Source organism: Eleutherodactylus coqui, chromosome 1, assembly GCF_035609145.1.
Source record: "Eleutherodactylus coqui strain aEleCoq1 chromosome 1, aEleCoq1.hap1, whole genome shotgun sequence".
Lineage (NCBI taxonomy): Eukaryota > Metazoa > Chordata > Amphibia > Anura > Eleutherodactylidae > Eleutherodactylus > Eleutherodactylus coqui.
In genome coordinates this window covers 133619771-133631962 of record NC_089837.1, presented here as the reverse complement: position 1 = coordinate 133631962, position 12192 = coordinate 133619771, and the positions used below count along the sequence as shown (strand labels likewise).

The 12192-nt window shown below is 42.7% G+C and overlaps 1 protein-coding gene across 2 annotated transcripts in view; it reads left to right on the top strand.

Moving 5' to 3' along the window:
* Positions 1 to 12192, top strand: part of SI (sucrase-isomaltase) — a 293147-nt gene that overhangs the window by 69240 nt on the left and 211715 nt on the right. For both annotated transcript variants that reach the window (XM_066600648.1, XM_066600657.1), the window contains exons 3-4: positions 8499 to 8625; positions 9672 to 9748. In XM_066600648.1, coding sequence (XP_066456745.1) covers positions 8499 to 8625; positions 9672 to 9748 — 204 coding nt within the window. The remainder of the gene's footprint in view (positions 1 to 8498; positions 8626 to 9671; positions 9749 to 12192) is intronic.

Below are 12192 nucleotides of genomic sequence, written 5' to 3'. Positions count from 1 at the left end.
TTTAAAAGTGAAAGCCATAAACGGTAATGTATATTAATGTGCCAATTAGATTACATAAATGACCTTGTAGTTTATTTCAGCATAGACAGTGAATTAGGTTTCTTTTTTTCTGCAAGCATTTCCATTTTGCCATCTAGAATGCTTTTAAACCAATGTAAGATGCAATTACTGCACTAACGTATTGATCTGGAAAGCAGAGATTAGTTTTAATGAATTTTGTTGCTGGTGTACAGTTAGTAATGGTGCCATGTTGTACTTTACACAAGATTGAGCAGTTGGCTATGCAAGGCCTTGCAGTGTTTGTCAGCCATGGCATGTTTCCTAAGTTTAGTAAGCATCCTGTGTCTCTGAGGATTAAACTGGAGTTGAACAGCTGGTGTACTTATCCTTGTAAATCACATGCTAAAAAGATCAGATTTACATGCTAGAACATTAATACAGATGCTAAAAATAAACATTTATCAAAGTTGATGGGACATCAATAGTCTAATGTCAGATTTTAAGCTGGATCTTGCACTGTCAAGAAATGCCGCTTAAAATAACCCATAGTCAATATTCAGTTTAACCCCTTCACATCCAAGCCTATTTGTGCAAATCAGTGAGAGTGGTATAACAGCTACAAGTTGGTACGGATTTTCTACTGCGGAAAATCTGCTTCAAGTTTTGCATAACACTAATGGTGGGGATCAGAGGCATAACTTGAAGCTTCTGGACCCCAATACAAAACTTGTAACAGGGCCCCCAACTATAATGCTTTATTCATAGTACTGGGCTCCCTATATGGAAAAGAGAGGCCTTATGGCCCCCCCCTAAGGCTCCTGTGCCTGGATGCAACCGCATCCTCTGCGTCCCCTATAGTTATTCCACTGGTGGGGATTTTTACTCAGATTTTGACGTGGATCTGTAACAGACTTTACCTCTATATTTGAAAGAGTGAAATAATCGGTACCTTGAAGACACACTATGCTGTACTGAGGGTATCTTTTACATGTCTAAGATTACAGTGGTTGGGGCTATGCATTCAAATCTAATGTCTTATCGTGTCCTGTGCAAGTTTCTAACTAAGGCCGCCTGCAGACGAGCGGGTCGGATCCGGCGGCGAGGATTCTCGCCGCGGGACCCGACCCGAGCGCCTGCAGAGACAAGCGCGTACTCACCCGCGCCTGGCGGCCCCGGCTCTTTCATGTGCCGGCTGCCGGGCAGCCGGCGCATGCGCAGAGTGGAGCCGGTGGCCGGGTGAGGGACGTTTCTGTGCGGGGCTCGTAGAGCCCCGCACAGAAATAGGACATGCCGCAGTTTGTTTGCCGTGCGAGATTTCGCGCGGCCAAACCGCGGCCGTCTGCATAGGATTGCGTTTGTTAACGCAATCCTATGCAGGCTTTTAGTGGCGAAAATCCCGCTGCGGGATTTCCGCCCGTGTGCAGGCAGCCTAAAATACTGCTACCATATAGTTGGATAACCACATGGCACGCAAAGGCATTTATATATATCGGCCAATAGAGGGGAACATGACAGCTAATTATTTATACTATATAGGATATGCTGGCCGGCACTGGGTTGGAAGGAGAAAGATGCCGTGCCACACACTTACCAGTGTAGTGGAGAGCGGCTCCTACTACACTCACAGTTGGCGCCCACATCAAAGCGCTGTACAGGAATGTACAGTGTGATGTGGGTAGTACCAAGCAGAGGAGGAGAAGACAGCCATCTCATCCAAACGCACTCCACTGTGACCACCACTCAGCAGTGTAGCAGAGAGCAGCTCCCACTACACTAACCTGCATGTTTGGCTCAGTTGATTCTGCTACACCAACCTGTGGTTCGCAGGCTCCATTAAATTCAATGGGCTAACATCGTTCTGCTCTGCCACAGCTGTAACAGCTGTGGCAGAGGAGAACGATCGTTATGCTGACAGTGCGGGGGGGGGGGGGGGGTCTCACTCTTGCCGCTGTTGTGGCCTAATAGTGAGACCTCGGAGCCCGAAATCCAGCCCTGCATGTTGCTCCTCGTCTGCCCTATCCATTTCTGTGTTTTTTACATGACTTTGGTGATTTGCTAAGATTTTCACAAATGAAAACCTTAGCGGAGCACCAGTCATATACAAAAATGCTCGAGTCGCCCATTGACTTCAATGGGGTTCGTTACTCGAAACGAACTCTCGAGCATCACTGAAAGTTCGACTCGAGTAACGAGCACTCGAGCATTTTGGTGCTCGCTCATCTCTAATCATGGCCCAAAAGGTATGGACAGACCTGAATAAATGGGAATTTTGAAAGCTGCCAAGTTGATATTGAGAAGAGGCGTGCATGTGACATATGTATCTGACAAATTGACTTTATGAAACTTTATTCCTGCCATTTAACAACAGCATGTGTTTGGAGAAATTTTGCAAGCGATTTGTCAACTGTGCCATGGCGCATAGGTGGTCTATTAGGGTGCTGACTATTGAGAGCTGTTGCTAAGTCTTGGGTACTGCGCTCCCTGGAGATTAGCAAAATCTCTGTCATCTCATTTTGTGTCACTCTTGCAGCCATATCTGTAACAAATAGAAAATTAATAATAACTACGGCAGGAATAAAGGTGCATCACATCAAATTCTCTATCAGATACATATATCACAAGAAAATATTGACTTGGTTCCAAGATGGCATCTTTCAAAATGCCCACTGTGTTGGACACTGCCCCTTAAAGTTTTACCCTCTTCCCCTTAGCAACATGCCACACGTAGAATGGCATTCACAACCACCATTTTCCATTTATTCTCTATACCTTTGGACTAATATATATATATCTACATACACTCATTGTCACAAAAAAAAAACACACCTGCAAGAAATTGTCATTTTGCTGCAAAACTCGGCATGCAGTTACATCTCAGGCAGATATATTAAAGATTAGAGCTATTACCCGCAGACATTATTCAGTTGCTGCAACCCTACCGTTCGCTCTCTCTCCTCTAAGACATACATGTGACAAAGGTACTTGGAACCTTTAGTGCCAGATTCAAATCAACCAGACCACTCACACCCTTCGAGACGGCCTTGGTAGGGAGCAACCATAAAGCTAAGAAAATTGGCATGCTGCGCAGACATTTCATTTCCCCTCTGACGCTATCGAAACCAACATTTCTCATCTCTTGGGAGAGGGAATTGCAAGTCTCCCTCTCCGCTTGTGACATTAAATCCATCCTGGGTACGGCCTTTGGATTATCTTTCTGTGTTACCTTGCAAGAGTCTCATTATAAACTGCTGGCGAGGTGGTACAGAACCCCGCAATGGTTGGCAGATCATAAGCTAGCACCCCATGGAAGATGCTGGAGATGCGACGCTAGCATTGGATCCTACCTCCACCTTTGGTGGGAATGTCCATCTATTTCCGCCTTCTGGCATGATGTTGAGAGAGCCTTGAAGAAACTAGCCCCGAGGCTTAAACTTACCCCTGAGATGGTCCTCCTATGGAAGCCATCGGCCGATTTTCAGTCCTTAAACACAAGCTGTTGGCCTTCTTACTGGACTCAGCTAAAGCGCTTATCCCTTTACTGTGGAGACAACAGGACCCCCCTTCCTTGTCAATGTGGAAGGATAAAGTAGACCTCCTGGCGATGTTAGAGGAGAGGGTCAGCTGGTCCAATGGCACCCACGACAAATTTCTAAAGATTTGGAGCCCATGGCACTCCCTGAGAAATGAACTCAGGGGGAATTGCCCCCTCCATAAATGCTCATCCGAGAGTAGCAAAAATCAAATACTCTGCTGACTCAGCACCCAACCGTGGGCGCCTTACTTGGACCTTAGAATCTTTGCTCACGACTGTCTATACCCTTCTCCCCCACACCAGGGGAACAGAGGAATCCCTGGAAACCATGTTTCTGCTTGACAAGTTGGGAGCTGATGGTGGGCAACACCAGAAGACACACTCCTTTCCCCCCAGGGGAAGAGGCTTACCCCTTATAGTATACCCCCCCTCCCCAAACCTTCCTACCCGCCCCTCCCCAAACCCCTCCCCACCCCCATCCGTTGTCTTCCTAAGTTTAATCTAAATGTGATCAAAAGGTCCTAAAGCAATCTCATTATGGCGTATGGTTTAAGATGGACCTCTCTCCCTTTCTCTGCTGTCCGTCTGTCCCCCCCCCCCTGTCTTTTGTCCATGGCTATTCAATTATACTGTTGTAGTTTTATCTCCTATGTTTAGTCATCAGGTTTATCCTTCTGTACACGAATGTAATATGGACTTATGTTGAAAACTAATAAAAATCTGATTAAAAAAAAAAAAAAAAAAGATTAGAGCTATTAAGTGATTAGATGAACTCTTTTGCCACCTGAGACCCTAAAAGTCGTTCTATTCTTGGCTAATAAAAAGGCTCTCAGAGGCTACTTGTATAGTGGACCACTTTTTCAACTAGACATGCCTCTATGATATAGTAGAATGTGAGAAGCTGGATGAACATGCCTTTATGAAGGTTGTGTTCAGTTAACAGAGTTTGAGAAGATGACAAATTATTGGAATGTGAGAAGCTAGATGGTTATATAAACATATTGCTTGCCACCTGGGCTGTGCTGACCAGACTGTTAGAAGGTTTTGGGACCAATAGAGGTGTGAGGGCATGCACACAAAACAACCAGGCTCAAGACGCCCTCGACAAACCAGAAGTAGAAAGAATGAGCTCTGTGTCTGTCTGAAGCATTTACAAGCTCTCGGCTGAAGGACATTTGATGACACGGCATCTATCACATGCATTGCCTTTGAAACCCACCCACCGCCACCTCCTATTGCAGTGGTGTTGTGAACAACTAAACTGTGGAGTGGAACCAGGTTGTCTTCAGCGATGCATCCACATTCGTATTTGGAGATCTAGGCATGAGCACCTCAACCCTGCCTTTGCTTTGCTGTGGCACACTGCCCATTACTACCGGTGTGATGGACTGGGGGCCATCGCATATGACATTCAGTCACCCCTAGTAACCCCTAGTAGTGGTAGGAGGGACAATGACAGCTCAGTGATATGTTCAGGACATCCTGCAGCCACACATTTCCTCTCATAGCAGGGTTTCCATGAGGCGATGCTGTACACAGTAAGGCTGTCACAGGAATGGCTCCACAACATTGCCACACTTACATGTCCTGCCTGGTCACTAGATTTATTGCCAAAAAATATATACATGGGACCATCTGGGATGCCAACTTTGACAGCCTTAGGCCTTATGTCCATGGGCGGGTTTGATTTGCAGAACCCGTGCGGGACACCAGGGCGGGAGATCCACATATCAAGCCCCCCGTAGGGAAGCATGGGGGGTCCACAAAGTAAATTAGGCATACAGATTTGTTTTGCTGACTTTTTTGTCTGGAAAACGAATCGCAGCATGCTCCATTTTTGAGCAGATCCCGCACTGAGGGCTTCTATTGAAGTTGTCTGACACTGCGGACATGCCACGAATCCCACGGGATAAGCAGGAGATTTAAAAAAAAACAAACTGTACTGCACATGTCTGACAGCGAGCCGTGAGGACCATGTACAGTGCAGCGAACCCGGAAGTGGAGAGATTTGCGCTGCCGGGAAAATACTAGTAAGCATTGGTGACTGACCGCGGGCAGGGCTGGATTTCGTGCAGGATTCGCATGAAATCCGACCCGCCCGTGGACATGAGGCCTTAGAGATTTCACAATGTAGAGCCTCAGTTACAGCAAATGTGGACTGATGTGTCACAATATACTATACAGAAGCAGTATGCGTCCATGCTCACCTGTATTACATCTATGTTGGCCTAATCATTATGACACTTTTTACAAAGTCTTATAACAAATAATGCTACATTTCCTACTATCACTTCCTCCCTTATCCTACATTTTGGCATGCTAATAGGGGGTATGTATTTCACAGTAGTGGAGTTGTTCTAGTTGTTTTTGTTTATTTTTGCTTCAAGTAGTTTTTATGAACTTTTTTCAATTATATGCTGCAAAAGAAAGGAAACTCCCAACCCGAATTTTATAGTTGTTTTTCAATATTACTATTACAATATAGTTACTTTACTATTATATGTTTTGATGTTTTATTTTTCAGCCTTTTATCAGTAGAAGTCTGATAGTACCAATCTAATATAACTGCCAACAACTGATGTCTGCCAATGTTGCTGGCAATGTAGACAACAAAGTGTTATTCAGTGCCAGGCACCACATTTTGTTAACATGGGACCATCTAGTGACAGAACGAGTAAAAGCAATGTGAAACATACTGTTTTTTCATCACATTGTGTTCCAAGGCTTTACTTTAAATATGATATCATTTGGCCAAGCTTAGCTCGGTGTTTACTACATTTGTAACATACTCATAGTTGCCAAAGACTTGACAGTTATATCTTCATTGAGCCTCAGAAGGGTATCTCATGTTATCACATTTAATAAGTTTGTCTAATCTTGACAATCCCTTTCAATTTCCCTTAATAGGTGATATGGAAATATCTGACATGACCATTTAGCACATAAATGCATGAGTACCATGTAGAAGAAATAAGAAATGAATGATCCTATGCAGCTTGCCCTAGTTAGATATAGAAGCCAGCTGATTGCACAGGCTTTCTTCTAAAAAGAGGTTGCTCAGCTGGGCAGTGTTCCCTTTAAGCTGAGCAATCTGGAAAGGAAAGTACTCAAACAACATACTAATGAGGTCGAGAAGCCCAATTACAGTTATACCTATCTGCAGGCTGTATTATTTTTAAACTCTATCATTTCCAGAGCGCACAGCTTAGAAGCAACAGTGCAGTTGGAACCATTAAAATTGGGCTTTATGTTTTTTCCTTCTTTTAGTAGAAATTGGACACATATTTTTTATTATTATTATTGTTATTGTATCATGAGCCATAATTGAAATGTACAAACACATGCAATGTCTGTAAGCAGAACATGCCCCCATAGACACTAGATCACCAGCCAATCCCAAAGAGATTGCTTCCATTGACCAACTTGTATTTAATAAGTTTAGTATATAATTTAGTATATAATAGTGTATAATTTAATATTGCCTTCTTAAGGCCTCCTTAACACGAACGTCATTTTATCGCTCCGATAGCCACACTAAAAAAATTGCGTCTATTCTTCGTTCAAGCGCAGCTGCTCCAGGAAATGGGCGAATTACAGGCGCATGAAGATCGGCTCTTCTGCGCTTAGTAGTTTTGCCCGGTCACACGATTTGTGACTTGTGATATTTAAGCGAGCCTATTTATGCAGTAAAAAATCGCTTCTTTGACCGAACCCTTAGGGTACATGTATATGGATGATATTTCTATCTGATTTTTGAACCAAATAAATCGATACGAAAATCAGACAGAAACAGCACCCATTCATTGGAATGGGTGTACACACATGGGCTTCTTTTTTTAGTAGGTAAGGCCTTTCCTTGTCTGATTCTCATACAAAAATAGCATATGTACATGTTGGGGGTCCCGTACATCTGACAGCACACGAATGGGATGTCCATGTGTTGTCTGATGCAAGTTGGGGGTATGAATTGCGGGCACGACTTTAAAATTGTCCATGTGCTTGTAGCCTGAGGCAGGATAACAGCTTTATGTTTATTTTATTATGTCAGAGTTGTGGTAGTAAATATAGATAAGGGTGTGTAGACTATAGATTGTATTTATAGAATGTTAGTAAGCAGATTCACTACATTTACATTGCCTTTCAGGCCTCTATCCATTACGGACGATTATCCATTACAGCCCATTAAGGATGATTATCATTCAGATTTCAGAGTTGTTCCAATCCCCACACTCCCGCATGTATTTGAATAATAGTTGTCCAATGTAAATGCATGCAAAGACTGAACAGCTGGACGAGAGGTGCTCAGGCATTCAGTTTTTGCATGCAGAAAACAGAACGATGCACCTTACAGTGTAAACAGCAGTCGTTCAGAATGACTGCTTACAGAGAATAAAGGCTGGTGGGGGGAGAACCCTCCCCGGCCGCCCTGCCTCCCTGCTGGCCGCGCTGTGAGTGATGCCAATGATACTCGATCCCGTGTAACAGCACAGGAGTGAGCTTCACTATATTTTTGAGTGTATTATAGTATTTTATGACGTGTTATATATTTGATTTAAGCAGTTACACAATTAATTAGTCAGTAAAATATCAATAATGTAGAAGCCGCTGGCAGGTTTCAGGGACATCACCTATGATGTCTCTGTTAGGTTTCCTATTGGCTGAAGTGATCACACGAGTAACCAACCCACTTTCTGTGTTTATATATATCTATATATCTAACAGTGTACGACTACCGCAGGTATGAGGAGTAGTGCAAGGAAAGAATGCCATTATCTATATCACTGTTCCTTATGCCACAACTGAACTGTTGTTCCTATATTGATATAAGAAGAATATAACAAGTTCATACAGCGGTGCCAATATATGCAGCGCTCAGGATGATATATATTTCTTCCATATTTGTAAAGGTAATGTTAGCCTTCTAATCATGCTGGACAATTTTAAAGAAACTATTTTTTCTTTGCAGATGGGGAAGAAACGTAAATTTAGTTCTTTGGAGATTACTCTCATTGCGCTGTTTATTATAATGACTGCAGTGTCTATAGTTTTTGTTGCACTTTTTGCAACGGGACAAACAGGACTCAAGCCAGCAGGTAAAGAAAAAAATTAATGGAACAAGCTTATATAAGTAGGGTTTGACGCACAGCATTTTTTGGAAACATGTCACTGCAGTTTTTATCCAAAGCTAGGATGACTTAGGGACTAGAGATGAGCGAGCACGCTCGTTTAAGGCTGCTACTCGATGAAGCAGCAGTCTTATCGGGTAACTGTGTACTCGCCCGAGCAGCATTCGGGGAGAGAAGCGGGGCGAGAGTGAGAGATATCTCCCTCTCTCCCCCATGCTGCCCCCTGCCGCCCACCTCATGCTGCTTGGGTGAGTACACAGTTAGTCGATAAGACTGCTACTCGATTGAGTAGCAGCCTTAAACGAGCATGCTCGCTCATCTCTATTAGGGACCTTTCACATGGAACGGCATAATCCGCAACAGTGTCACGGAATATGCCGTCGCTTCTAACTGCGAATTTTGATGCAGAATTTCCAGCAGAATTCTGGTATTTTTGTTAGCAGTGCCGAATATTCTGCAGGATTGCATCTTCTTCTATGCCGTCCAGTACGAAAGGTCCGTTGTACCTCCTCTTGTTCCTGGTTTTGGCTCAAAAACCTGAATCAAAACCTACAGTGGCTGTGTATGTGAATCCAGCCTCCTTGATCCTATGAGCTATCTATAGCATTATATAATAATTGTGAACTATGATGAGTCTGTCTTCCATATTACCATAAACAAAACAAGTAGATGTACCGAATAGATCTGTCTTAGCCTATGACTTCGACTTGTTTGCATAATTATTTTTCCCAGATGTAAATTTGCATGATAATTTTTAATCATCTCCGTTCCCCCAATGCTACATTTGTGGTTTAAGTATGGGAATGAATCTCTCCCTGTTGTTTCAGTTTTTTGATGTGATTAAGTTAATAAATTAGTAGCTCAGAGGATAGAACCCTTATCTCCTGATGCACTTTGCTTCATAACTATAGCCTTATTTAAAGAAATCTTCAGAAGCTTAGAAAAAGTTTGAGCTCCAAAGGAAATGTTATTTTATGGTTTCTATTTACTTATTTAAATGCTTTGCTTTTTAGAACCATTTAAAGCTGAATGTCCATTCACAGCGCACAATGAAAGGATAGATTGTCTTCCAGATGTCGTAGCTTCTCAGGTGAGCATGCACAACTTGTTTGAGGCCAGTTTCAGATGTAAGACATTTGTAATACGGATTCATATTACAGACGCATTAACAGCAAAAACACATGGCCGTAGGCTCTGTGAATAAAACAGCCGGAAGATAGGTCCTGCCCTATCTTTCCTGCACATACTTAATTCTTTATGCAGGAAAGATAAGGCAAGTCTTATCTTTTTTTTTGCCTGTACAATTAACAGGCAAGAATCCCAATAGTGAAAACGTAACCATTCAAATCAATGGTTTTGTTTTGTCCCGTTATGGGGCCGTGATTATCATGCCCACATGACGGGACTAAATCAAGCCCGTGTGAAGAAGCCCTCAAGATGACATTACAACAACCATACCTCATCAGTATTTCATCAATATTTGCCTCTATATATTTTATTTTCTGCTGGGCAAATACTGATCTTTATTTACCCAATAGAAAAAAAGCAATACCCAAAAAGCAGGTCTTGCTGTGTTTTAAAATAAATGTCCAAATAAAAAAGTTATGTGATTAAATACATAGATTTACATTAGTCCCGTTTTACGGTCCCTAAAACATGGACTAAATACAGAGTAAAATGTGCTGATCTAAAAGAACAAAAGATGTGAATCTGGATTTGAGGCTTCTATAGATGCAAAAATTTGGCCCCTCATTCGCAATGTATTTGCTTGGTGAATGGGTTTATTTTTTCCACATGTAATGGCGCATATTTCTTTTCTTTTGAAGTTCACAATAGCTGTGCTCTTGCACTCGTATAAAATCCCACTAGCAATACGTCATGCTGTCATCATCCAGCTATCCAGCGGGGGTTTTTGTACTTTCTGGCTTTGGGAGAGAGTAGCTGAGGATGGAGACATGTCTGCTGATGACGAGGATGTTCTTTTGCCATGTTGGCAGGCACTGAGATAGTGGCGTTTGTTCCGAGAAGGAGGTGGAGGTTCGGGGTTCATTCTCTGGGGTCCAAGAGTGCTGGCCTCCAATCTACAAAATGTATGAGCTATTCCATTGCCACTCAATGGAGCATGCTTCCAAAAGGAGACTCTCCTAAGGACTCTGCCTGCAATTACCTGCAAACTTTATAGCGCCTGACAGGTGGCTGCAGAAAAACAATGTTTCCAGTGCATGTTCGTCCACAGTTTGTGCGCATTTCTGCACCACCATAGACTCCTTTGGGGCCTTTGATGTGTAATTCTGCAGAAAAATAGAACATGTTATGTATTTTCTCACCTGATGGAAATGCGCGTGAGCAATGTAAAGGAACCTATTGAAGTCAGTTGATTCTTTTGTGAGCGGTTTCTGAGACCGTTCTTTTGCATGCAAAAACTAGCGCAAAATCTCCTATGTTCAGTAGCCATAAAAATGTTTATGGTCTACACGAGGCTGTGTGGCATTACACAGAGATCTTGACTTTTCTGTGCTTTGGAGCTGTGTGGTGTAATTTTTTTATAGAAGAAATGCTTAATTAAAGAACATCTGAAAAAAAGCCATTTTTGTGTGTTTTACACCACATACGCATTTGGTTCTATGTAGGGTTTACTGTTTTAAACCTACTGGCCTCACCCTATAGACCAAGACCTTTTACATGGGCTAACTATTAGTTATCAAGCAATGGTTGTCCTGTGCTGAGCAAGAAATTGCTCATTAGTCAATAGTCACTTTGTTTCATCTAAGGACTTAAAATCATAACATAACAGCATAACAGGATGAAGCGAAACTATTGATTTCTATGATTTCGTTTCCATTATCGCAGTTCTTGTGCATCGATACTATACGCGAGAAAAGATAGGACTTGCCCTATATGTTTTTCTACCTGCAAGAAAGATAGGGCAGGATCTATCTTCCCGCTTTTTTTTTTCAAACTCATGTGCACTAATGCGGTGAGTAGAAAAAAAAGAATTTTACCTGGCTCATGCGCAAAAACGCTCCATAGCAGCGAGCGTACTAGTGCATGCACCATAAATAAAAGAAAATGACTAGTGAGCGACTTGTGAGCTACTCAATGTAAACAGGCAGTCATTCATCTTGGAAAGACTGCCTGTTCAACAGTGGGAGGGGGGTAGCTAGAAGAGATCTCTGGCGTGCTCTGTCTTCATTCACTGAATAATAGCACAGGTAAGATAGTCATTGGGACAACAGTTGGGCAAAGACACCCTTGGCCTCTAGCACACTAGCATTTTGTTAGTCTGGGTATAATCAGTTAAAGAAATGGACTGCATACAAACAGCACAAGGAACTATATTAATCTATAGTGCAAAACACACTGATGTGTTTTTTGGTGTGCATTTGCGCACCAAAAGCACCACAGTAGTCAATGAGGGTGTGCGCCTGATGCCCACGGAATTGCGCAAAGAACAATACAATTTTGTGGTGACATCGGCACAACGGGGACTAATTAAGACTGCACAGCCTTCCAAATCCCCGGCAGCATAAAAAG